Source organism: Meleagris gallopavo, chromosome 2, assembly GCF_000146605.3.
Source record: "Meleagris gallopavo isolate NT-WF06-2002-E0010 breed Aviagen turkey brand Nicholas breeding stock chromosome 2, Turkey_5.1, whole genome shotgun sequence".
Taxonomy (NCBI): Eukaryota; Metazoa; Chordata; class Aves; order Galliformes; family Phasianidae; genus Meleagris; species Meleagris gallopavo.
Window position 1 is genome coordinate 3,266,720 of NC_015012.2, and position 26,392 is coordinate 3,293,111.

The window sequence follows — 26,392 nt, forward strand, 5'->3', positions numbered from 1 at the left end:
GCTGTCATTGTACCCTGCTGAAAAGTTAGGACAAGTTTTAAGTGTAACTGTGGGACATGTTTATGTATGATACTAACGTAGAAACTCATATGCTTAGGAAATAATAGTCGGTACTGTATTATTTAAGGTTTTAAGGAAGACGGTGAATATTTGAAAGAAACTGAGAGTTATGAGTATGATCTCATCGGTGTAACAGTTCATACAGGAACAGCAGATGGTGGACACTATTATAGTTTCATCAGAGATATAGTAAATCCCCACGCTTACAAAAACAACAAATGGTGAGTTATGCAAAGCAAAATTTCATTGTTTTGTATGTTGAAGTAACTAAAAATTACTGACTTTGTCAACGGTGTTCTATGTGCTGTGGGTTCTTTTCAAGAGCACAAGTTTTTAGAATTTGCTAGATATATGTGTATTGATTTACATATGCATGTTTGTGTGCTGTAGTGAAAGCAATTGTGGAGATCCTTGGCCACCGGCAGCAAGAGAATGCCAGGTTAGGGCTTGCAGTAGAGCCAGTGCTTGGTTTTTGACATGAGTGTTGATGACTATTTTATCTATTTCAGTGCGTATGAACAGTAAGATTTAATAGATAACTCTTCATCATAAAAGGGGGTTACCTCTGAGTGTATAGCAGTATTAATGATTGCAGACTTTTGTTCCTTTTAATTTTGTCCATTTTCTGTAGTTTAAAACAACAGTTTGAATTTTTCTTCCCTTTAAACTCACTGCATCTTGTATGGAAGATGCTTATGTTCATATCTCAGGTTCTCAGCTGAGGCTCTGCAACAAAAGACGAGACTTCTTCTTTTCCTGTTCTCTTTTATAGCTGGCTGGAACATTTTTTGAAAAATTTCCAGACGGTGGCTAATGTCTGCTGAAAAGGCTATCAATAATTGTATGCAGTCTTTCTTTGCCACCTTCTAGTTAGAGTTAGACTGATAAATTGTATGATTCTCTTCTTTTTATTTCCATTTTGCTCAAACTGAAAAGGTAAGGGCAAATTTTGACTGCGTGAGAACTTTACCAGTCACGTTTGGAAAAAGTGGAAAATAATTTGTTTCTGGAGTTAAATAGATACATCAGTTGAAATACTGACTTCCTGCCCTTATTGAAAGATCACTTCATTTTTGGGGGAGCACTTGTTAGTTTGCTGTGATTCAAGCAAAGTAGTAGAAATTAAGAAAAATGCTTAATCTGAAGAATCACTTTCTTTGTTATGCTCTCATTTGCCCTGAGAAACAAACAACAGTTGTTTCAAAAGCTTGCTCTTCTTATAGGTATCTTTTCAACGATGCTGAAGTAAAACCATTTGATTCAACGCAGCTTGCCTCAGAATGTTTTGGTGGAGAAATGACTGTAAGTTATGACTTCTATTTTTGTCATGTTCAACTGTTAGAATATCTGTTATGAGGACTTTCATGAAGTAATCTGTAGTGTTCATCTCTGGTCTGCCATCTGTTCTGAATATATGAGAAAAATTTAGAGGTTTAAGCTGAGTTGTGTTAAACTTTTGACATCTTTGTTGTGCAAGTGATGCTAAGTTATGCTTGTTTATATCAGTTGTTCTTTCACTGCTGATCTCTTCAAAGGGTGTTCTTTCAGAAATGAAAAACTTTGCAGAGTACTTGCAGGCTGGTCATGCAACTCTCTCCTTTTTCTTCCCTTTCTATATGACTGAAGTTAAACCAATAAAGGAGAAGGGTCTTAATTCCTTCCCATAAATATCTTACTGAATTTGTGAACATGAATCCTATTTTTATTTGGTTTTGAAACACAATTGTCAGAAGTACAGTGTAGGTATTACTAGTTAATCAAAATGAATTAGTGAAATCTCTCTTCAAAGAAGAGAACTTAGCTATTTCTTCTACTCTATCCACTTTTATCATATTATTTATTTTCTTGTTAAAAAAGGTAAGTATGCAACTAATTCAGGAATTCTTCTCCAGGGTGGTCTTGTCACTCAGACTATTAACTGAAGGAATAGTTACTGGAAAAGCAAGGCTTTTTGTCTTTGTGTGCCTTGTTTCAGTAATTTCCAAATTCTTATCTGTAAACCTCTTTCAATCAGATCCTTCTTAATTCATAACAGAGCTGAAAAATCTTTTGGAATTCTGTATAGCCACACTGTTGTTTGACTGGAAAGTTTGAGCTCTGATATTAAGTGATTTTCAAACCACAAGTTTAAGTGATTTTATTTGTTCCTTTTACTGCAAGAAGATAAAACGTCTTAAGTTGGTATTTGCTTTCAGTAGTTCAAGGTTTCTTAATACAGTAACAACTTTGTATTTTGCATCAGTTCACCACCTTTTGACATCGTCTAAGTATTTTTACACAGTAATGCAGAGAACTGTAAAACAACGCTAATTCTCAGAGTCAGCTTGAATTGATAACTTTTTAAATTGTATTTATATATATAATTATATAAAAGCATTAATTATACCATGTCTTATTAAAACAGCTCAGTATCCTCTTTCTATATAAAAACAGTATGCTGAAATAAATTTAAGAAAAAAATTGTTTTGATCTGGCAAAGGGATTAAATACCTTTTAGGAACCAAGAAGGAAGAGGTGTCAGTGAGATGGATAAGACAGTTGTATTAAAAATGTCAAAATATTGCATAGAAATTCTGAAAATCATAGTAGATCACAATGGAAGAAAAAAGAGAAATTACTACTTGGAACAAGAAATAAATTGTCAGCATATCCTCTACAGCTGTCTTGAAGTAGTTCATGTGCCTGTTTACATGGACTGTCAATGACCAGATGATTACAGAAGCTTGTATTTAATAATGTTACTTTCTTCTTTGCAGACAAAAACATATGATTCTGTTACTGATAAATTTATGGACTTCTCCTTTGAAAAGGTATTTCTCTTCCATACGCATTATATGATCACGTTTATACTTCCATAATCAAAACAAAAACTATCCAGATGTTTTTTTCTTAAAGACACACAGTGCTTACATGCTGTTTTATAAACGGATGGAGCTGGAAGAGGAAAATGGCAAAGACTACAAATTTGATGTTTCTTCGGAGTTGCTGGAGGTACAAGTTGATTTTTTTTGACACCAATTTTAAAATACTACAGGAAATACTAAACAAATCAGTAATCTGAGTAAAAACATGAGAACAAGTATAATTGGAATCAGTAAAATGATGATCCTTTTATTTAGATGTAGTCCTCAGGAGTATGCTGTTGAATTGGAAGTAAATGAAAATTCACGCTGTATTTAAATTTCAGGTGCTTTCTCATTCTGTTGTGTAATTTTTGATTCAAGCATATATATTGTTCTGCTTCATATTTCTAAAAAAAGTAGAGGTGGAACACTTATTGTTTAGTTTTTGTGAGTTTATATCAGCATTCTCTTAATAGTTACTGCAGTACAAGAAAATATTCTCATTAACCACCATCCTTTTTATCTTACAGTTTCTCAGCAAATAACTGCTTTCAGGAAAGACATAACAGTAGTTAGTTCCAAGAGTAGTTCCAGCTGTTTCCTCACAGTTTCCATAGTGGGTTGTAAAATATTGGTAGAGTGTGTTTAGGGCAAAGGAACATCAGTTAGAAAAGGTTCCTTTCTTACACATAGTCATGGAGAAGTTAGCCCAGGTATGAATAAAATGAGTAGGAGAAACGTCTCCCTGAGGTACATCTACCTGTTCTCCTTAGTGTTGAGTACTGCTCAAACTTAGGATACCTAGTTATAAATATGAGGACTCTATTTATTCATGTATAGCCTGGCGAACTGGAAAAGACAGTGCAGAGGGGCAGGGTACTACACTGAGTATCTCACTGTGCTAGGTGGATCATCAGTATAGAATTGAAAGGGATTCTTCTACTTTTTTTATCACGTGAAAGGCAAGTCAGATTCCCTGCACACTCTTGTCAGAAGTATTGATATATCATTTGTTCTGTTTAATTCTTAACTTAAAAAGATTCTTCATTGTTAGCCAGTAAATAATCATGTGTTTCTCAGTCTTCAAAACAGTAACAGATTTTAACAGGTTTAAACTTTAAAACTATTTTAATGTGAAAAATGCTACAAACAGATTTAGTCAAAAACATCATTTCAGAGAGAGAAACAGGCATACTGTAAAATTCTCTGCTGTTGAGTCAGATGTTTACTCAGAGTTCTGACTAAGCTGCTGAAATATCTACTTGATTTCAATTAGTGAAACTACATACTTAAGGAGATTTTATTGTTAAGTTGTTATATGAACATAGATATCAAGATACGGTCTTTGAAATGTGGTTCTTCACTAAGATGCTGAATCAATTCTGAAAAATTCGGCCTAAAAATGTAACTTAGTTGGGAAAATGAGATCACAGCAAGGGAAAGATCCTGAGCTCTGTTCTGCAGTCAGAGAGCAGGCAGAACTAGTATTTGGTATAGTATAAACAGAACAACTTTGAACAAGTCCTTTAAAATAGAATAAATGATTCTAAAAATAATTTTTCATTAAAAAAATACTGATTTCTTAGCCACAGGAAACATTTAAATATTTTTAGAATCAGTCTTAATGTAGTGAAATAAACTGCTTTCTTGTATCTGATGTTAGCATTTTTTCTTCAGTGGATATGGCATGATAACATGCAGTTTCTTCAAGACAAGAACATTTTTGAACATACATATTTTGGGTAAGTTTTCTTTAAAAATGTAATATTAATGCTTCTTTTCTTCTTGCAGATTTTCATTATTTTTTAAAATTAACAAATAAAATTACTGACTCTAGGTTTATGTGGCATTTGTGTAGTAGCATCCCAAGCACGCTACCAGATCCAAAAGCAGTTTCCCTGATGACAGCAAAGGTAAATACTTCAAAAGTTTATTCTGGTTATTTTAAATGAATACTGTTTCTGTTTTAATTTGGGCATTCCATGATTAATGGTTCTTTTTTCCCCCCCACAGTTAAGCACTTCTTTTGTACTAGAGACATTTATTCATTCAAAAGAAAAGGTATTCTGTTTACTTGTAAATTCTTATTAAGTAGATGCATGAACATAGTGAAAAGTCTGTACTTTTTCATTGTAAAAGTGTGATATTAAGATGTACTGAGTACAGTGGGCAAAAAAATGTTTAAAGACTGTCATTCAACACATTTTATTGTAAACAAAATGTGTAATATAATTAACACTGCACAGTGAAAGAATGTGGGATCTGGATTTAGGTTACTTTGCCTCAGCAAAGCATTGGGAACAACAGACCTTGTGTTCTTTTCATCTGTAAATTCATAGATGATTCATGATTTAGCAAGTACTTGTTAAAGCCTGATGTAGAGGACATTGTTTGCCATTGAACAGCAGTTGTAAACGCTAGTATTAGCAACAAGGAAGCTATTCTATCTGAACTACTTTCATTCTCAGTAGGCTTTTAATTTCCTCGTCTGTGTTTTATGAAATACTACTAATTCTAGACTGCTTCCCATTGTAAGAATACGATTGCAATATGATGGCAAAATGGAAATACTTGGATAGTTAAGCATTGTGTGACTTACATTGGTTTCAATATCTATAGTGGTTTGTAGCTGCATGCATGTATGCTATATGCTTAAAGTTCAGTGTTCTAACTGAGCATTTAGAGATTTTTAAGTTAAAGATTTTTTTTCTGTATTTCTTTTTACAGCCTACAATGCTTCAGTGGATTGAACTTTTAACAAAGCAGTTTAATAACAGTCAGGCAGCTTGTGAAGTAAGTGACTTAGGAACTCAGCAAAGTGCAGACCAACTTTCTATATATTGTTTAACTTTCGTGGAGATTTATATCTCTGGAATGTTTTGGACTATGAACTACCACAGTTGGCATATTTGTGCACTGTGAGATGAAATCCACCTCTTTGAGTAATGCAGATTCTGGGGAATTACTTTTATTTTTGGAGACCTGTGATGAGACAACAGATCTAAATCCTTTTGTCACTGGGAAGAAAAACCATGTGGCAATTGCAGCTTTTGTATTTGATTATTGTATAATGTATACTGTATAATGAAGAGGCATTAAAATGAATTTGGAAAGACAGAGTAAATCTTAATGAGTAGAATGGAAGGAACTGGAACTGAATCCAGGGGAATGTGATGAAAATTCATGCAGTGCCTTTCTTATAAAGCTGAGACTTTAACTCAATATGTTAAATATAAATATATATATTAAATAAATAAATATGTATATATATATATATATAAAATCTCTTTAGGAAAAAAAAATGCAGAAGCTGACCGAAATGAGTCTGGGCAAAAGTGCAGAGGAAAAATGAGAAACCACAGACAAAGAATTCATTAATTCACTGTGGTGGTGAAAACTTTTTTTGAGATACTGGAGGAAAGTTTGTGATAGATTTATTTTGATAGTTTGAATATAGAAAGACACTAGTTGCATACTGTATTCTGCAGTGGGTGAGTACATTTAATACAGTAAAGAATTCTTGAGTGAATTTGAAATAAATTATCAGCAACTTGAATTCTTTATTTCAAGGTTATTTTCCTGTGAAATAAATTTTTGGAAATCGAAGTACTGTTTGCAAAGTCTAACTTTGAATGTATTGTACTCTATTGTTACCTCTAGAAATAATAAGACTTTTCCACATTTTAAAATGCAAAAGGGATCTAACCCAGGAACTGTATTCTTATTTAAGCCTGTCCCTATTCAGCAAGATTCTTCAACTGAGTTTTCAGGAGAAGCAGTTTTTTTATTCCTTAATTGAATAATGGTGTGACGAACACAGGGATAAGAAGATACTGGCTTTAAATTTGTTTGTTTCTGTTGATCCTTATTCCGTGCTTCTCGCACAGAAGACATTTACATTTCCTTTGTATTAATAATTCCTTATTCCTTAATAATCATAACACCAGTTTCTCTTCAAACTTAGTATTATGCAAAAAGAAGATTGGACAAGGACCAGTTTGAAACAAAACTAACAAAATACGTGTTTTCTGCAGTGGTTTTTGGATCGTATGGCAGATGATGATTGGTGGCCAATGCAGATTCTAATAAAGTGTCCCAATCAGATTGTGAGACAGGTGAGACAGAAAAAATGCTCCTGTATTAATCAGGTGATTACTTGATCAGTAAGCAGAAATGGACAAATTTTATGACACAATGATTTGGAAAGGCTACACTGATATCTGGAATTGTCGTCTTTTTTGTTCCTGTTTGTGGTTTACAGGATATACTTAGCTATGGCAGTATTATTGTTTGAAGCAAAGTATATTTTAGTATAGTGCCATGGTTGTAGTTAGTATCACAAAATGTCACAGCAGATACTTAATAAGATTTCTACAGCTCCCACGTGATCTCTACAAAACTGAGCATTTAAAATGTTTTACATTTAAAATGTTTTTTTTCTGAATTGATTCAAAACCAAAGTTTAAAGATACACATTCAGAAAAGTATGTACATTATGTCACAGATTTATGTTATTTATGTTTCTGGAACGTTTAAAATTGAAAAACGCAAAAACACAAGACCTGTGTTAGTAGCATTTGGATATTCACAGTTAATAGTTTAACTTACACGTATATTTACATTGCCAGTTGTTCAGGTAAAAACTTCAGCAATTACTTTCTCACCTGAACTGTTTTAACTTTGAATTACTAATGTTTCCATATGGAACCATACAGAGTTTCTTTATGCAACCCATCATTAAAGCATTGTATTTCATGGATAATCACTATGCAGAATCTTAGGTGAAGCTCTAATCCTTGGCGAATTTTTATAAATTAAATGATTGGAAGGAATTTCCTTAAAATATTCACAAAATTTCTCATTATAGAGGCAGTATGAAAAAAAAAATAGCTAAAAATATCCATAAACGTTTCAGAAAATAGAGATTGAAGAGAAAATATTTATGAGCAGAGGTCCTAAGTCCTGTTTAAGTAGCACACTAATATTAAAAACTGTTTTTGGGGTTTCTTAATGAGATCTGTTTGTAGAAATCAGGTTTGACTTTTCTGTTAAATGAATGGAATCTGGGTGCATCAATCTGAGCTATAACTTTTGAATGAATTAGAGCTGAAAGAAGTATTAGGAGAATGAATATTCTTTGTTGCAAACATGTATTGACATGTACGGAAAAGAATTAACATGCAGAGTTCATATATTTTATCATTTCCAGATGTTCCAACGTTTGTGCATTCACGTGATACAGAGACTGAGACCAGTGCATGCACATCTTTATCTTCAGCCAGGGATAGAAGACTGGTAAAATGCTAACACCTGAAAACTTCTACTTATTACTTACATTACAGCAACCATTTTTTGTTTAATGAATTATTCTAAATGGTCTTGTAAGCATAAAATTGTATGATTTCAATTGTTTATTATTCTACCCTAAATGGTCTGATTCACTTAAAACTCTATTGTGGTTGTAGAAGCCAAATACTGTAGATAGAATTTTTTTAAGTATTTGTTCTGTTAGAATAGATTTTTTCAGTGTGATCTTTCTTTTATTGACAGTAATAACCTGCGCTATACATCTTACTACTTACACATGAGAATCTGATAATATCTGATACTATCCAGAACAGGAAATTAAAGTCCAATTCTGTGTTGTATAGCTAAATCAGCTGTCATCACAAAGTAGGAAAAAAAGAACAAAACAGGTTCTATTTTGTTTTGCTAATTACCGGCAAAATCATTGCTCTGTCTGCAATTATGGAACATTTATTCTTTTTCATGCATAGTGAGAAGAGAGTAGTTTTTCTTTGATGTTTTTGTTTAAGCCTGTGATCCTGTTAACTTTTTCCCAAGAAATAACTATATTACTGCTATAAAATTCAGGATATGGAAAGAGAGTCTTTATGTCAAAATACAGAATTTGTTTTTTTTCTAGAGATCTGAGTATCATACTAGGAGAAAGTGAAATACTATAGGGTTTTCTGAAAAGGTTAGATTATTAGATTCACCTCTAGATTGAGGTGAATATATGCTGCATGCATTGCTTGAAATGTCTGAATTGGTTTCTGTTTTTAGTTCGGATGACATGGATGGTCCCGTGGAAGACATCGGCAGTCGCTCTTGTGTAACACGTTTTGTGAAGACTCTCTTGTCTATTATGGAGCATGGTGTTAAGCCACACAGTAAACACCTCACAGAATACTTTGCCTTTCTTTATGAATTTGCCAAAATGGGTGAAGAGGAAGTGAGTATAGCCTTGTAGCTTTAGGAATTGTGTATGTATATCTGTGTGTGTATTTTCAAGTAATTCAATATCTGTGTATTTCAGAGCCAATTCTTGCTTTCACTGCAAGCCATATCAACAATGGTTCATTTCTACATGGGAACTAAAGGACCTGAAAATGTAAGTTAGAGTGTCTTTGATAACAAGAACTAGTCTTTCCTGTTTCATATGTGAGATCATTGGTGCTGTGTCTCTTGAGCCATCTTTCAGATGTTAAAATTGCTTCCATATTACAGCCTCTTTTCAATGTTCAGTTTTATGTTTTAAATGTATACTGAATTAACTACACTTAAACCATAGTTGTCTATTTAATATAGAAATAAAAATTAAGTATCTATTAAAATTGCCCTCATCACTCTATTAATAACAGATGGTTGCATATTTTTGTTACAACTTTGATTTATAAGCTTGCATTTTTTTCTTAAATACAGCACCATACCACTCTCTGTAGTGATTCAACCTAGCTTTTGCATTTGTAAATACTATTCAGCTTGTGAATATTTAAATGTGAAACATTAGATATTTACCTGATTTGACTCATGCAGATTTATTAAGGTATTTTAGAAGGGGAGATCTCATGGTGGCCTTCCAGTACTTAAATGGAGCTTCTAAACAGAAGGGAAGTCAATTTTCTACATGAGTAGAGAGTGATGGACAGGACAAGGGAGGAAGAAAGTAGAGACTTGGGTTAGATGCCAAGGGAAAATTTTTCCACTCAGAAGGTGGTGAGATGCTGGCACAGGGCTGCCCACAGAAGCTGTGGATGCTCTGTCTTTGGAGGTGTTTAAGGCCAAGTTGGACGGGGCCCTACGCATCTTTATCTAGTGCCTAATATTAGTGGTTGGCAACCCTGCCTGCAGCAGTGGGGTTGGAACTAAATGATCTTTCAGATCCCTTCCAACCTAAGCCATTCTATGAATGAAAGATGACAGTATATGTAAATATATATACAGGTTTTCTGTAATTAAAGCACTAAATGTCCACGTTGAAATTTCTTTTTTTCCTTCAGCCACAGGTTGAAGTACTTTCTGAGGAAGAAGGGGAGGAGGAGGAGGAGGAGGAAGATATACTTTCTTTAGCAGAAGAAAAATACAGGCCTGCTGCTCTTGAGAAGATGATTGCTCTGATTGCTCTCCTAGTTGAACAGTCTCGCTCTGAAAGGCAAGAGCTTCTGAAAACCCAAAACCAAATTTTAATATGCTAGTTGGAAATGGGGTTTTTGTTTCGTTTTTGTTTAAGCTGATCTCTTAAAAGCATAAATGAGCTTGTATTATTGGGTCCATTATATTTTTAACCATTTTAAAATAAATGACCAAATAAAAGATTCAGACTAAAATCTCAAATCCATTCAATTGCTCTGATTTGCATTTTTTCTTTCAGCCTGTCTAATAAAAAATATTTATTTTTGTTCAGTTTTATGTCAGTACCCTTATTTTCATGTATGCTATGATAGTGAAGATTATAAAGTCATAAATTTCTCTTTAACCTAAAGTAAAAATCACAGAAGTAAAATAAAAGTTTTCTTGTATTTTAGGCATTTGACTTTATCACAGAATGACATGGCAGCATTAACAGGAGGAAAGGTAACTGATTTAAATACAAATGTGTAAACCTTTAAAAAAAAAAAAAACAGGTATCAGCATGTATAACTGTAAACATTGTACTAATATCTAATTATTTGTTTTAGGGTTTTCCTTTTTTGTTTCAACATATCCGTGATGGTATCAACATCAGGCAAACTTGCAATCTCATCTTCAGTTTGTGTCGGTACAATAACAGACTTGCAGAACATGTAAGTATCAGCAACTGCAGCTGTTTGTTGAAAATGTTATCTAATGAGTGTAATGGGATGACTTGTTATTTTAACTGAATAAGCAAAAGTCTAAGTGAGTTTTGTTTGTTTTTTCCAAGATTGTGTCCATGCTTTTCACATCAATAGCAAAGTTGACTCCTGAGGTATGTAAACCTACTACCTGTATATTAAATAACGTTTGAACATTTTTCTGTTTTAAATTACTTAAATAATACTTCACTCATTAAAAATATTGCATGGAAGATGGTCCATGAAAGTTTTGTGACATAAAATAAAGCCTAATTTCACTGTATATTAAGTTTTCTGAAGCAGAAATCTGGTATGCAATTTCAGATGAAAGTTTTATTCAAAACCAAATAACTTGTTTCTAGTCTCGCCACCTATGTCAATTTTATAAGATTAATAAAAAAGTAAAACATGAACGCTAGAATAAGTGGAGATAAGGAATTACCTTTTTGTTGTTCGAGTTTTGGCAGACTATTTTGCAGTTCTGTGCATGCAAACACTTTTCTCAGATGGAATAAATTCCTGCCCTGGTAACAAAAATACTGAGAGTTCTAAATGGATTCCACATGATAAAATATAGAGTGGAGCTCATGCAAGGACATTCTTGTATATTGCTGTCAGAAAACTAAAAACAATCAGGAAAAATTGAAGGTATGTCAAAGAGAGGAGACATGATCATAGTTGGAAAGAAACACATACGAAACCATTCTCATGACAGCTTTGCTTTGCGTGATAGAATGGGTACTATCAGATGACAGTCTACTTCCCTCCCATCATGCTATTACTGCATTTTAATGCTTTTCTTTTTTTTGCTTTGCACATATGCACATGCACAAGAGATGCTTTTGCTGAGTTGTGAAATATAAAATAATAGTAAACACTTTACTGAAGTGCTGTTAAAAGCTAGATGAATTTTGGCAAACTTAAAATAATGATGCATTTCATGAAAGTAGATGGTGATTTCAGAGGGAAACCACAGGCCAGAAGTAACAATCAGTGTAAAACCTAAAAAATAAGGTGATGTTTTGGATAGACTCTTTAGGCTACATGTTACCTGTTATGCAAATACACTTAAAAATGACATTTCTGAGATAGTGATATCTATACTAATGGGAAACTTTTAAATTCTTAAATGCTGTCCAGCTTGATTTTATTCCCTTTGTTCAGAGTAATGTCTGATTTTATGTAATGTTATTTCCTTGCAACTATATATTTCTAGTAGACTGATCCTGTCTAGTTCGATAATGCTATCTTCACTGTAATCAATGGTTTAAATCTGTATGTGGATACAGCAGAATTAAGATACAAATACAGGTAATCAGTTGATTTAGAGATTAAATAATAAGGGATTAGAAGTAATTAAAATGTTAACTTCTGAAGTTAGCAGAAATTTTTCTTTACAAATTATTCGGAATGGTTTAAAGTCTCTAAAAATATTAAGGGATTGAATGAAATAGATAAAAATGGCAATTTTTATTTTTATGCATTACAGGCAGCCAATCCTTTTTTCAAATTGTTGACTATGCTAATGGAATTTGCTGGTGGACCCCCAGGAATGCCACCTTTTGCTTCTTACATTCTGCAGAGGATTTGGGAGGTACAACCTGTTTTAAAAAAAATAAAAAAATTAGGAGCTGAATTGTCTTGCTTACTTTTTTTTTATGTACATGAAAGGGTTTTACATTTCACTCTCATCCTTCTTTGCATCAATTCATGAACTTTTCAAGAGCCTTTTTCTTTCAGAGAAACAGCAACGGTTTATAAATGTTAAGTTCTACTCTAACCGTTACTGTTGTTTTAATCGCGTTCTGGTTAGCTGGTATTTCAGGTTAACTTTTAGTTTAATGAGAAATGAATGCATAATAAGGGTCTGGATTGCTTCTGAGCAAATTCCACTAATTTTTATGAATTATAGCTTTAGAAAGACTGTAAGCTGGTTTGAGGACTATTCTTAGTTGTTTTCTTTTTTGCCCGATATGTGCTGGTTAATTGAATATCAGGTTGACATTTTTTGTTCTTTGTAAAATAGTGATGAATTGTCTAACATAAAAAATAAGTGCTAATTGGAATCTAATGAATAATTACTGTGGTGTTGGAGCATTCGCACTCACACTTCTAAAGAGAAAGTTAAAAAATTTCTAACTGGCACGAGTTAATTGAGAAATAAAAAAATAGATCAGGAATTAAAGCTTTAGCTCCAGTTAAACTGCTGTTTGAGTTTACTTATTACAGTCTGAAGACTACAAGGGGAAAGCTATCGAACATTCTTTCTCTTTTAAAACTTAAAGGAAAAAAAAAAGAGGAGATTGCTCCTGATAAACTTATTTTTTAATGTTGAATAAAATTTTAGAAGCAGAGTGTCGATCTTGTTACCTGCTTACATTCTTCAGGTGGATTGTAGTAGTTGGGAGCTTTGGCAATGCAGTTACTTACTGCCTGTGTTTTCTTAGGAGATCCTTTTTTCTTATTTGGGTAGCTATACCTTAAAGTTAACAGAAAACAGTTTTTAAAATGTCTTTAAAATAAAAGAACTTGGTTTATTAGCTTGATAATACATCAGTAAATTTCCAACCTTGTAGAACTAGAAAGGCACAGGAAATTATGTTATGTTTGTAAGGCTCTTGTAATTGAACAACAGCACTCCATGGGCTTTGCATTACCTGTGAAAAACAACAGGTGAATGTACTCCTTCAAGTTGTGTAGTCAGATAACGAGTAACGGCATAAAGCCAAATCAACTGATTTGTGTACCGTTTATATTCTTCCCATGTAACTTCAGTAAAAATACAGATTCGGTATTAAAGCTTTGTGTTATCTTACTGTTATTTTAAATCTTTTTTATCTGTTTGTAAAAAGAAGATTTTTAAAAGTGCTTAACATTTCAACATTTAAAGGTCTTAAAATGTACAGAATGTAGAGGAACTACCTGCACTTGATTTTCAAAAGCTCTGAACATGATTCAGAAGTGCAGAGCACACTGAAATTTAACAAGGGTTTTCTTTGTCTGCCATAGTCCTAGCATGTGGCATGTACTTCAGTAGCTCTACTTAGTTTTAAAAAAGACTTTGTGAGTCATGATAGCTATTTTTAGTTTTTTCTTAATAGAATTAATAAATATTACTAAGGTTAACGTGTTCCTCTTGATTTTTCCGTTGTTCTTTCAGGTCATTGAATACAACCCATCTCAGTGCCTGGATTGGCTGGCTGTGCAAACACCTCGAAATAAACTAGCACACAGCTGGGTGCTACAAAACATGGAAAACTGGGTTGAACGTTTTCTTTTGGCACATAACTATCCTAGAGTGAGAACTTGTAAGTTAATTTAAATTAAAGAAAAAATTGTGCTGTTGTTGCAAGTTATTACGCATATGGTGTTCTTGTGACAAATTAAATATATGATCTTGTGCTTGTATTTTCTTCATCTTTCCAATTGTTTTACAGTTGCTCTATTTTTTAAAGTATTGCTATAACTGTGCCTCATCAAAAGGCAGCTATTATAGACTGAAGCCGTATTTCTATTTCATTAATTAAAAAGTACATTGGTAGGTTCTTTATCTTATGTAATTAATCCATGTGTCCAGGAAAACCCAGTGAAGAAAAACAACTAAGCAAAGTTGTTCTCTGTAGTTTGCATCACATAGTTGCATTGTAGGCAGGGATAGTGCTTGCTCTTCTTTCAGCTATCACAAAATAATCTTTAATTGAATTGAGTCCTTTGGATCAAAAATAAGTTTTTGCTTCTGCCCAGCTCTAACATGTACTGCCTCTGTAAGTTGTTGTGCCGGGATCATGCTGCCAGCATTTGTCACGTTCAAATGCTGAGCCTTTCCTGTGTCTAACTTCTGTTGTAAAGAAGATTTGATAGTAATAAGCCACACTAAACTTCAATACTGTTTCTGTGGTTGAAGGAGATGTGGAATCTTGGAGGTGCAGCTTTGCAACAGCTTCAGTCAAGCAGTAGGAAATAGTCATAGAAAGCATCTCTGTGCATTTCTGTGATGGAATGCATTGTGTTACAATAGTTAGAATCAAGCAGCAGACAAATATAGGCTGAGTAGGACTGAAAGCTAACTCAACACCTCTTTTAACTTGCTGTGTCCCTAGTCTTATCTGCTGTTTTGTTCATCTCTAGTGGAAATATTGTCACACCAGATTCTGTAAAATACTCTAAAATCTGTGAATGGGGCAGACAATATAATTTAACTTCTGTTTAAATGGCTGTTAAGCATTTGCATCATTTTTGAAAGTGTAACACCTCTGTTTTTATTTGAAGCTGCAGCCTATCTCTTGGTGTCGCTTATTCCAAGCAATTCCTTCCGTCAGATGTTCCGATCAACCCGCTCTTTGCACATCCCTACACGTGATCTGCCTCTTAGTCCAGATACTACAGTAGTTCTTCATCAAGTCTACAATGTGCTTCTTGGCCTTCTTTCAAGAGCTAAGTTATATGTTGATGCTGCTGTTCATGGCACAACAAAACTCGTGCCCTATTTCAGTTTTATGACATACTGCTTGATCTCAAAAACTGAGAAACTCATGTTTTCTACTTACTTCATGGATTTATGGAACCTTTTCCAGCCTAAACTTTCTGAGCCAGCTATAGCCACCAACCACAATAAACAGGCTTTGTTGTCTTTTTGGTATAACGTCTGTGTTGACTGTCCAGAGAATGTGCGCCTTATTGTACAGAACCCTGTGGTGACAAAGAACATTGCCTTCAATTACATCCTTGCTGACCACGATGATCAGGATGTAGTGCTCTTCAACCGTGGGATGCTGCCTGCCTACTATGGCATCCTGCGTCTCTGCTGTGAGCAGTCCCCTGCGTTCACGAGGCAGTTGGCTTCTCACCAGAACATCCAGTGGGCCTTCAAGAATCTCACACCACATGCCAGTCAGTACCCAGGAGTAAGTAGATCAGTGCCAAAAAGTGTAATTTTATTGTCGATGTTTCCTCCTTTACAGAACGTCTCCTTTATTGAAGGAGTTAAAAAGATGTATGAATATATTCAGTGGAAAAAATATTCTATTTTTATTTATTGGTTTGTGTTTAGATCTGATTACTGTACTGTTGGGGAGGGATTGTTTTGGATTTTTTCCTTTTTCCTTGCTGTATAGTAGTCGAAGAGCAGATGTTTTTTCTGGAAGCAGCCACTGATGTTTCCAGAAAATTCTGTCTAGTTGTAGGAAACAGGGAAAGACCTTTTAAGTGGTCTTACATTGTAACATGCTGAGTTGGAGGAATTCCCAGCAAGCTTTTTGATTGCTTTCAGTTTCTGGTACATGGCCAAGATTTGATGGCCTGGTGGTGCCTTTTGTAAAGTGTTGGTACTCTGTGAGCTCTGCTACCTCCGCAATGTTATATCACAGTAAAAGTAGATGCTATTTGGTCAATGTGTCATTGTGGGAAGCCAAGCTTAGAAATTTTTTAAGAGGGAAAGCATGCAGTTTTCTATGACTGCTTATTTAGTACAGCTTTAGGATCATTTAGTGGTGTGCGAGGTTAGAAAAAAAATCTGGAGATTTTCTTCCCTGCATAGGGGAGGAGGATATATGGAATCTTCTACACTGAACTTCACTCTAGTTCAGCTCTCTGACTACAGGTGTACTGTAGCAGTTGTGTAAATAGTCTTACTGTTTTTGCTATTTGCATCTATGTCAGGAGGGACTTAAGTTACTTTGGCATGTTTAGTGTTTTCCATGCACATAAAAATAGCAGTTTCTTCAACCCTGTTGTTTGGAATTTGACATCATCAGAGTTTATGTGTAATTGTGCTGCAAAAGAATGACCTTAAACTGCCCAAGAGAAGACAGGAAGATTGAGCACTTGGATCAAGATTTCTCAAATACTTTTGTTTATGCATATGTAGCAGTGAGCTGTTAGAAAGCATCAAAGCATCCATTCAAGGTTCAGAAAGATTTATCTCAAGTATCTATGTCATAATGCACATAGTGAATAGTGAAGACTAAAACCAAACCACATTGAACATAGATAAGAGATCTACAGCTTCTATGTCAGAATTTTAGATTTTAGGTACTATTTAGCTTTAATTATCTAAGTTTAAAATGTCTGCTGATTTTCTAACAGGTTAAAATTTTATCCCGTCTACAGTCATTTTAAATACATTATTTAAATGTTATTTTAGGTTTTATTTATTAATTAATAGGAGTAATACAGAGGAATTTAAAAATTAGATATAAACCGTAATATACTGAGAGAGATGTCACTAACTTAACATTTTTGTGTTTCAGGCAGTCGAAGAACTGTTTAACCTCATGCAACTTTTTGTAGCTCAGAGACCAGACATGAGAGAGGAGGAGATAGAAGACATAAAGCAGTTTAAGAAAACCACCATAAGCTGTTATCTGCGCTGCTTGGATGGACGATCTTGTTGGACTACTTTAATAAGGTATGCCAGTATTGAAGTTGTGGCATAGTTTGAATAAGAATGGTATTTTGTAGAATGTGAAGTACAATAAAACTTAGTAGGTCATTTTATACTTCTTTTAATTTTAAGGTTACTTTTATTCAGAAGTAAACAACCGGATCGAATTACATTTTTTTCCAAAATCCAAAGTTGTGGATGTAATGTATTTTAGAAGGTTTCAGCATCTAAAAATTCAGAAACTAAACAAACACTTGCAATAAGCAGATATAAATAAGATATATAGAAGATATGTACAATAAACAAGATATATATTGCTATGGTTCAAAAAGAATCTCCGTAACAAAACTACTAGAGCCCTTAGGAGAAAAAATCATTTAATTGCTGTAAGTCAGCATATAAGCTGAAATTCCATTCTCAGTTTACCATTATTTGTCTAGATTGACAAAACAGTAATTTCATTTGCCATTGGTAACATTTGTTATTTTGGAGCAGAAAAGTTATTTAGAAATTGTATTTGTGGGACGGAATTTTATTGTTCAAATCTCCAATAGTTTTGGGTTTTTTTTCTAGTATATCTTATTATTATCTAGTATATCTTATTATCTAGTACATCTGAAACAGCTGCTTGGGATTGTTTTTCTTCAGTGTAACTGCAAATTGTCCAGGTATGTAGGTCAGGTACTGGGGTTTCAAATACAACAGCTGATATATTGATACAGCTGTGTAAAAAGGAAGATGGCCTCTGTCACTTGAAAGGTTTACGTAGGTCATCTGTCACAGGACGCAATCAGATTTTCCCAAATGCACTGCTGAGATGAATGACTCATTCTTTGTGCATAATCCTGTCAGAGATGAGCACGATAATTCTAAGCATAAGAATATGTATAAGAATTTACAAGAATATTGCAAGAATATCTCAATGTTTGCTTTTTTCTCCTAGTGCCTTCAGAATATTATTGGAGTCTGATGAAGACAGGCTTCTTGTTGTGTTTAACAGAGGATTGATTCTGATGACTGAGGTATTTTTGTTATTAATTTTAATAAACAGCTCACTTTTTTTTTACCAATCCAATACATCATTCCTATCTCAGCATTCACTTTAAATTGTTTTAGTGTGGTATCATCTAAAGTGCAGATGAAATATGTGGATGAATTACTGACGTGTAAAACCTTAAGATTTTTAGGCTCGTAGGAAGGATAAAAGATTTACCAGGCATGCCTGACCTATAATGTACAAATTTAAATGAGTAAATTTGAGGCAACAAAGATCTTCATATTAGATAAAGATAAGAGCTTACTAGATCAGTGATTTGGTAGGGTAATTATAAAAAAAATAGCTTAAATAGGAAAGATGAGCAAGAAATAGTAAGGCTGATATGTCAGATGTGTAGAGCACTTGCTCTGAAGTTCACAGTGGAGAGTAAATTAGGAGCTATTGTAGTTTAGTCTAGTTTAGTCTACTATAGATCACAAACCAGTAAAGGAAATGAATGAGGTCTTTTGTAAATTGGGAGTAAAAAGAGATGTTAGAATACAGAAATAAGAGCTTATACCATTCTCAGATGGCAATTGCAAATAATAATTTTGAACAAGCCTTGAGGCACTTTTGAGGCAATTCTCTTCAGGTTCCCTATACCTGTTCTGCTTCTGTTTGCAGGAAGGAGTGGTTAAAGAATGCATAATCTAGATTTCTTTAAGATGAAACTAAACTTAAAACATCTGTTTTTGGAGCACACAGTATATTACAGTGTAAATGGATATTTGGTCCGTGATCAGATCAGAGTTGGTTCAAAATAGAGGATTGATAATATAATGACATCCTGAAATGGGTACAGCTGGATGTCAAGCCTCCCCCCACCAAAAGTTTCATTCTACAAAGCTATTTGTACTGTTCTGCACTAATGTAGGAGAAGCCTAAAAGACACTTCTGAACTGTTAGTGGCTAGTTTTCGAAGATACGATAAAAATGAGAAAAAAAAATGTTGCTTACTCAGGTGGTTTTGGTGTGTTTTTTTCCCTCTTGAGGTGAGTGAAAGAGCTTGGAATCTGTTCAGTGCTTCCATTATTGAATTTGCTCATGGATTAGAAAGTGTTTATGAAACTGGCAACACAAAATGGGCAGGGATGTTAGGTAGTTGCTAACTAACAGGAGTACAGGAGTAAAATTCTGGATAATCCAGATGTGTTGGAGAAACACAGTAAAAATAAGATGACATTTATTCTTGGCAGACTGCTATCATTAGGAATAAAACAGCTCCCCAATGAGAACAAGCTGAGAGAGCTGGGGCTGTTTAGCCTGGAAAAGAGAAGGCTCTAGGGAGACCTTGATAACAGCCTTTCACTATCTAAAAGGGGGCTGTAAGAAAGAACAGAACAGACTTTATAGGCAGGGTCTTTTGTGGCAGGACAAGAGGAGATGGTTTCAAACTGAAAGAGGGGCAATTTAGATTGGATAGAAGGAAGAAGTTTTCTACAGTAAGGGTGGTGAGGTACTGGAACTGGTTGCCCAGAGAGGTGGTGGAAGCTGTGTCTCTGCAGACATTCAAGGCCAGGCTGGATGGGGCTCTAAGCACCTGATTGACCTGTAGATGTTTCCTTTTTATTCCAGGAGAGTGTGACTGGGTGACCTTTTAGGGTGCTGGAACGATTCTGTGATAATAAACTGATATAAATGCATGGTAGAAAACAACTGGGTAGGAGGTAGTTTAAGCTGTACAGGTAAATGAAGTATTGTAATAGATTGCTACAGAAAGGGTTCAGCCAGCACAAGTGGAAGTCTCCAGATGTTCTTCAAGCAAACATTTGTAGTGAAGGATATGAAGACATTCAGTCTGCCTTAACGCATGTGGGTAGATTAGGTGATGCTTTGAGATTGGTTCTTCTTAACCTTTTGGTGTCACTACTTTGTGTTTTCTCAATCACACAATAGAAGAAGCTGGAATTACCAAATCAGAAGTGGCACAAATGAAGACACTGCAGTACTATCTGAAAATTCATTTTTCCCAAGCTTCTTACAAATAAGTGTTTTAACTAGCTATAGTTAGTTTCCCTGGAATATGTTCCTTTCTGTCCTGTAAACATTTGCATTTCATAAACTTGGGATAAAATTATAGGAACTGAGTTATAACTTGGTTTGTTTCTGAAACTCATAAGTAGACTAAAGTACTCATGTACAAACACAGCTTACCTTGATTAACTTTGATTCCTAGAAACAATTGATATTCAGTTTATAAAAAATGTGTAATACAAAGTGTCCCTTGTAAGGGGACATTATAATTGCTAGAAATTGAGTTGCTTTATGACTTGAAACTATGACTTGAAAGTCCCAGGCCTTACCTCTTCCCTTGTTCACTGAAGATGTTTTGCATCATGAAAGTTACTGCAAACATTTATCATGTCCAGAGAAGTTTTCCATTCTAGCGAGGTGTACAATCAATAGGCGTACAGAGGTTAGGCTAAGTAGGATTATCATAGTGGAAAGACAATAAATGGAAAATGCTCACTGATGCTGTAGGCTCACAATAAACTCCACAAGGAGCAATCTCCAGAAAGAGATCCTTCCTTAGTGGCAGTCAGCCCTTAAATAGGAGCTAGGGGAGGAGCTAGGGGAGGTGCAGCCAGGCTCTACCCCTTCCTGTAGTACAGGGGAATTGCCTTCACCTGAGCTCCTGTGGCTGACTCATTGCTTGCCTCAGGTGGTCAATCAGAGGTTCAGGCCGTGATCATCAGTACCCATACATAGGGTTTGCCATGTATCTTATCATTATAATACAAAAATGTCAAGTTTTTTTGCATTATGGGGAATGAGATTGTTTCTTTCTTCAAAATACCCCCAACAAATTAAATAACACTACTTACATTTCGTGCTAGAATTGTTGTGCTACTGGGAAATTGGTTTTCCTTTCCAATGTTTCTGTAAAACGCCCAGAAGATATTTTTGTTAGAAAAAAGCTAAGTAATTCATCTAACATATGTACAGTCGTATGAGCATTAAGTCCTTAAACAGTACTTGGAAAAATGACTAGCATCTGTATCAGTCTTGTAGATTGTTTCCTGTTTTTTGCCAAAAATTTGTATACCCATGCCTTTCTTTATAGGTTTCTAATATCACTTGGTATCACTTGGCAAAAAGATAAAGCTTATAGATATGTAAAAATATTTTATCTCAAGTTATGTTTTGTTTATTGTGCTTTAGATAGATTTTTGGTTTTGAAAAGTTCGTCGTTATGTTATGTCAAAGATGATTGTAGTCTGCATAACTCTCACTAATATAAAGCTTTTAGGTTGAAGTTAGATTTGTGTATAATCAATGGATATACAGATGGTATGGTATATCCAGGAGCTTGGCTGATGTAATTGTTATATTGGAGTAAGGAAAGAAAGTCACTCACCCTATCCTGGGCTCGCAAGATGAACTCCAATGGAGCAGATCTCCAGAGAGATCCTTCCCCACTGGCAGTCAGCTCTTCAATGGCTCTAGGAGAGGTGCAGCCAGGCTCCACCCCTTCCTGCAGCACAGGTGATTTGCCTTCACCTGTGCTCCCGTGACTGACTCATTGCTCGCCTCAGGTGATCAATCAGAGGTTCAGGCCGTGATTCAGCAGCCCCATACAGGTGTGGAATGTTTATAAATGGGTATCTGTAGGAGTTGCTTTGGGTGTCATAAAACTGCTCTCTTGAGCAGAGATGAAGGATATGGAGGTGGTTGTTATGGTAAATTTTACCAGGTCAGTGTCCCTCTGGCATGCATGTGTGAAACATTGTATATGACTCTGTTTTTGGTTAGGTGGGAAAAACACAGTTCAGCCTTACGACCAAGAACAAGTTTCAGTTTAATCTCCATGGATTACTTACAGTTCATTCTTACAAATACTGTATGTCCTAAGAATCATATTTAGTTGTCATAAAAGACCCGGTCATTTCTCTCCATCCCTCACTCCTTCTTTCTCTGTCACATTCTCTCCTTCCTTCTTTCTCTAACTTTAGTATAAAAGGATTCTTCAGATTTTTTTTCATAGTACACATGCTAATTGTGTAAAAAATGTTGGTCTTGTTTTAAACGTTATGTTTCTAGTAACTTTTGATTACATTTGACATTGATACTTTGATATCTTGTACATGAAATAAATGTAAAAGTGGTGTTTGTATGATAGAAATGATAATAATGTGTTGTTTGGCAACGTGAAGTTGTGCATTTTTTCTTTTAGTCATTTAACACATTACACATGATGTACCACGAGGCTACAGCTTGCCACGTGACTGGAGACCTGGTAGAACTTCTGTCTATATTCCTTTCAGTTCTTAAATCGACACGTCCATATCTTCAAAGAAAAGGTTTGGTTACAACTCTTTAAATGTTTATGTTTTTTGTCTACTAATTAGTTTTTGTTACTCAAAACCTCGTATTCTATCTTGCTCAGTATTGGTGTTTAAATTTAAACTTTCCATACATGTGATTACTAAACTGTTACTTATTAAATTACTTTTTACATAATCTGAAACAAGATTTAGTTTGAGATTTATTAGATTTCTAGAATGAGGAAAAAGTAACGTTAGAAGAAAAAAGACAAATTCTTCAGCAGTAAAATTCCGTACTTCATTTATAGATCTCTCATGAAATTAAATAAGCAGATTTCTGTGTTTTTTGCATTCACAGATGTGAAGCAAGCTCTCATTCAGTGGCAGGAGCGAATTGAATTTGCCCATAAACTTTTAACTTTGCTAAATTCCTACAGTCCTCCAGAACTTAGAAATGCTTGTATTGGTAAGTCATAATATTATGCCTGCAGTTAGGAAGGACCTGTTTTATGTAGTTATCTGATTTGAAATTTAAATTCTGTTTTTGCAAGTGCACATGCTTATTAGATACTCTGTAGATTTGAATTCTTGATATTATCGTTGACAATGTATCATTGTTGCCATCATTCCAATAATAAATAATTCTGTTTTCATTAGGCTGCAGTTAATATTCATACATTGCTATGTGTGCAGACTCATCGTGAGAGGCAAATTTGCAAACCTGACTTAGTTAAAAGTCAGATGCACAATTAAGGAATAACTCGATAACTCAAGTCAGTTTAGAATCAAATCCTAGATCTTTCATTAAAATTCTAATACTAACTTAAGATCTCAGAAGGGCACGTGCTGACCAAGCACGTCATCTGCATTACAACTTTAGCATCTACTTTTATGATCCATTTTCTGTAAAGTATAATTTAAATAAAGTTTAAGAACTTGTAACAGTGAATGGATTAGCTTTCTAAAATTGTATACATAGATGTTGTATGTAACGTGTCTGGTTTGTGCTTGAAAGCCTATTCCAGAAGCTTTTTTGGAAACAGATTTTCAAAATAAATTTTAATGGATGCAGTCTGCATTTTTTTGGCATACTAACGATGACCCAAAATCTTGTCCACATTAAACTTTATTTGTGTGATCTGCATGCATTTTCCCATTATTTTGAGTGCCTTTCTAATTGTCCTTCTGACTGCTGCTGGTTACATTTTCCAGGTATCAAACCTGATATGTTAAAGAAGAAGGAAAGAGGGTAATTTTATTGAGCTTCTACTTTCTGCAAGCTGGCACCCCTCTCATTGGTTGTACATTCACTGTTGAGCAGGTTTTTCTACAGTTGGCAGAGGTGAAGGGAGTCCTGACTAATTCAGGTCTATTCACTTCGCGTGTTGTTCACAGTAAAGCTACCTCCACAGTGCACACTAGCAAAAGAGAGATGAAAGAGTGAAAATGCATGAGCCATAAGTTAAACTGTTTTCTGTTAAGAAATAACAATATATAATAGAAAAAACCTTTTTGTTTGTAGATGTCCTCAAGGAGCTTGTACTTTTAAGTCCTCATGATTTCCTACATACTCTGGTTCCATTTCTACAGCACAATCATTGTACATACCACCACAGTAATATCCCAAGTACGTATTTCAGTGATTGTATTTTGAAGTTCTGTTAAACTGTTATTACTCTGTCATGTTCCTTATTGATGTTAGATATTGACCTTTTCATATCTATTTTATCCTACCTTGTACTACAGTGTCTCTTGGACCTTATTTTCCATGTCGTGAAAACTTGAAATTAATAGGGGGAAAAAGCAATATTCGTCCTCCACGTCCTGAGCTCAATATGTGCCTCTTGCCTACTATGGTAGAAGCCAGCAAGGTATGTAAGCATAGTCTTTACAATAGCTATTTTTCAGTTATTTTTCCTTTTTATAAAGTATCGTAAGAATCCACTAGCATATTATTTTCATTTTCTTTGTAAACAAAGCATAATTCTTCTTCAAGATGTGTTGTCCTCATATACTCCATTCTAGATGTGCACTCCAGAAACACCATTTTCCTGCCTTTGGTGATACACGGCTTCATTATTCCAGATATGATAAGAGTTGAAACCTTGTATTCAAGGTAAAAACTACCCAAAAAAAAAAAAAAAAAAAGGCCACATTTGATAGTTTTCCAGTCTGTTTGTAGCATTTATAAAGAAAATTCAGGAACAGCCCAGGCATTGGTCCAAATGGGTTTGAAACTATGTCAAGGTTTATTAACAGTTAAGTAGATCCTCCACATTTCATTAAGGGTCCATTCCAAGAGGACTGAAGCACAATCTACTAATTGTTTGGGTAAAATACCAGTACTTGACATACATAGGGCAGTTTTATAGTGCTTTGAATCTTTTCTACTTTCGCTTCTGTGGGCTTCCCTTCTGGGATGCCAGCTCTGGTGGGGTGACATCATAGTCACTTGCCATCTCCTTATATTACAGTTGAACAGTGGTGGGATTCAGCTTGCCAGACTTTGACTATCTAAAGATTGTTGTTCTGCCCTTCCTGCGGCTAATGGAGAAGAATTGGTACCATCAGGAGGTTGATCCTTCATGTATTAGGCACTTGAGCCTGGACAGCAGAGAATATTCAAATGAGTAGATTTTAGGTAGCTAAAGTCAAGTAAAATGAATCCCACCCTTTAATGAATATGTATGGACAACCATTTGAAGAAGGAAAGCTGGTTACTCGCTGTAAGGTAACCGTAGTTCTTCAAGATGCTTTGTCCACACAGATTGTGATCTTCCTCCTGTGCTAATGCAGAGCCCTAGGGGAATTCTTATCGGTGAAGGATTGAGTGGTGGTTGAAGCCGCCATACCCCTTATGCCCTCAGGTACAGTGGTCGCAAGGACACACTGAGTGCAGGCACTGCCCCAGTGGACACTGCTATTCAGAAAGAATCCAGTCTCCTGCACATGGGGTGTGTGTGCACGTAGATGGGAATCTGTGTGGGCAACACATTTCGAAGAAGCACGGTTACTGTAGGGTAAGTAACCCTTCTTTTTTAAAGCTTTCAAAATGATGCTTTGTGTATTTGTGCACCATCAAATTTACTGTATGTTCTTTAAAAAAATGCATAGAACAGGAAATTACTTGTGTTTTTCCATCTCATATCCAGCATCAGTGGATACAACAGAAAATAATGTAAATATTTGAACTGAAAAGTCATATGACACAGTATTTCACAAGTCATACTTAATCCATATACAGTAAGAACTGGAAGGTTTGTGAGCCTCTAGAACCTCATCGCAATTATGTTTACCTGTTGTTTTTTTTGTTGCATGCTATTTTTAATTTGTTCATTTTGTAAAAGATTGCATTTTTGTTTGCTTGAATGTTTGAGATTTCCTTTTGGTTATCTGGTCTACAGAAGCCCATTTTGAGTACATACATCCAAAATATTTTAAATACTGGCATACAAAGCCTTTGGCATGTTTACCATTTGGTTTGGGATTTTCCTGAAAATACTGCTTTGAGAGCTTGTGAAGCTTTGTCTTGTGCAGAAGTCAGAATTTTCTCATAGTAACTGACAAATTATGATTTACAAAGTAGTAGTGTATATATTTAGGTATCTGGATATGATATGAAATTACTGTATTCTCATTCTCTTCAAGGTAAGGTATTCATGCAGCTTTGCATCTTCTCAGTTAGTTTATTCAGAATCCTACATTTTTAC

The 26,392-nt window shown here is 34.7% G+C and overlaps 1 protein-coding gene across 3 annotated transcripts in view; it reads left to right on the forward strand.

Moving 5' to 3' along the window:
* The window catches only part of USP34 (ubiquitin specific peptidase 34), a 57,110-nt gene that overhangs the window by 25,116 nt on the left and 5,602 nt on the right, over positions 1-26,392 (forward strand). For 2 of the 3 annotated variants that reach the window (XM_010706372.3, XM_010706373.3), the window contains exons 22-47: positions 128-281; positions 1,284-1,362; positions 2,817-2,870; positions 2,956-3,051; positions 4,581-4,645; positions 4,741-4,816; positions 4,917-4,964; positions 5,631-5,696; positions 6,938-7,018; positions 8,113-8,198; positions 8,970-9,138; positions 9,223-9,297; positions 10,187-10,338; positions 10,712-10,760; positions 10,865-10,969; positions 11,089-11,133; positions 12,489-12,593; positions 14,160-14,307; positions 15,269-15,903; positions 17,248-17,405; positions 18,325-18,403; positions 22,592-22,718; positions 23,041-23,148; positions 24,205-24,309; positions 24,429-24,553; positions 25,550-25,702. In XM_010706372.3, the coding sequence (XP_010704674.1) occupies positions 128-281; positions 1,284-1,362; positions 2,817-2,870; positions 2,956-3,051; positions 4,581-4,645; positions 4,741-4,816; positions 4,917-4,964; positions 5,631-5,696; positions 6,938-7,018; positions 8,113-8,198; positions 8,970-9,138; positions 9,223-9,297; positions 10,187-10,338; positions 10,712-10,760; positions 10,865-10,969; positions 11,089-11,133; positions 12,489-12,593; positions 14,160-14,307; positions 15,269-15,903; positions 17,248-17,405; positions 18,325-18,403; positions 22,592-22,718; positions 23,041-23,148; positions 24,205-24,309; positions 24,429-24,553; positions 25,550-25,702 (3,143 nt within the window). The remainder of the gene's footprint in view (positions 1-127; positions 282-1,283; positions 1,363-2,816; positions 2,871-2,955; positions 3,052-4,580; positions 4,646-4,740; positions 4,817-4,916; positions 4,965-5,630; positions 5,697-6,937; positions 7,019-8,112; positions 8,199-8,969; positions 9,139-9,222; positions 9,298-10,186; positions 10,339-10,711; positions 10,761-10,864; positions 10,970-11,088; positions 11,134-12,488; positions 12,594-14,159; positions 14,308-15,268; positions 15,904-17,247; positions 17,406-18,324; positions 18,404-22,591; positions 22,719-23,040; positions 23,149-24,204; positions 24,310-24,428; positions 24,554-25,549; positions 25,703-26,392) is intronic. The other variant, XM_010706374.3, reaches the window with a different exon arrangement.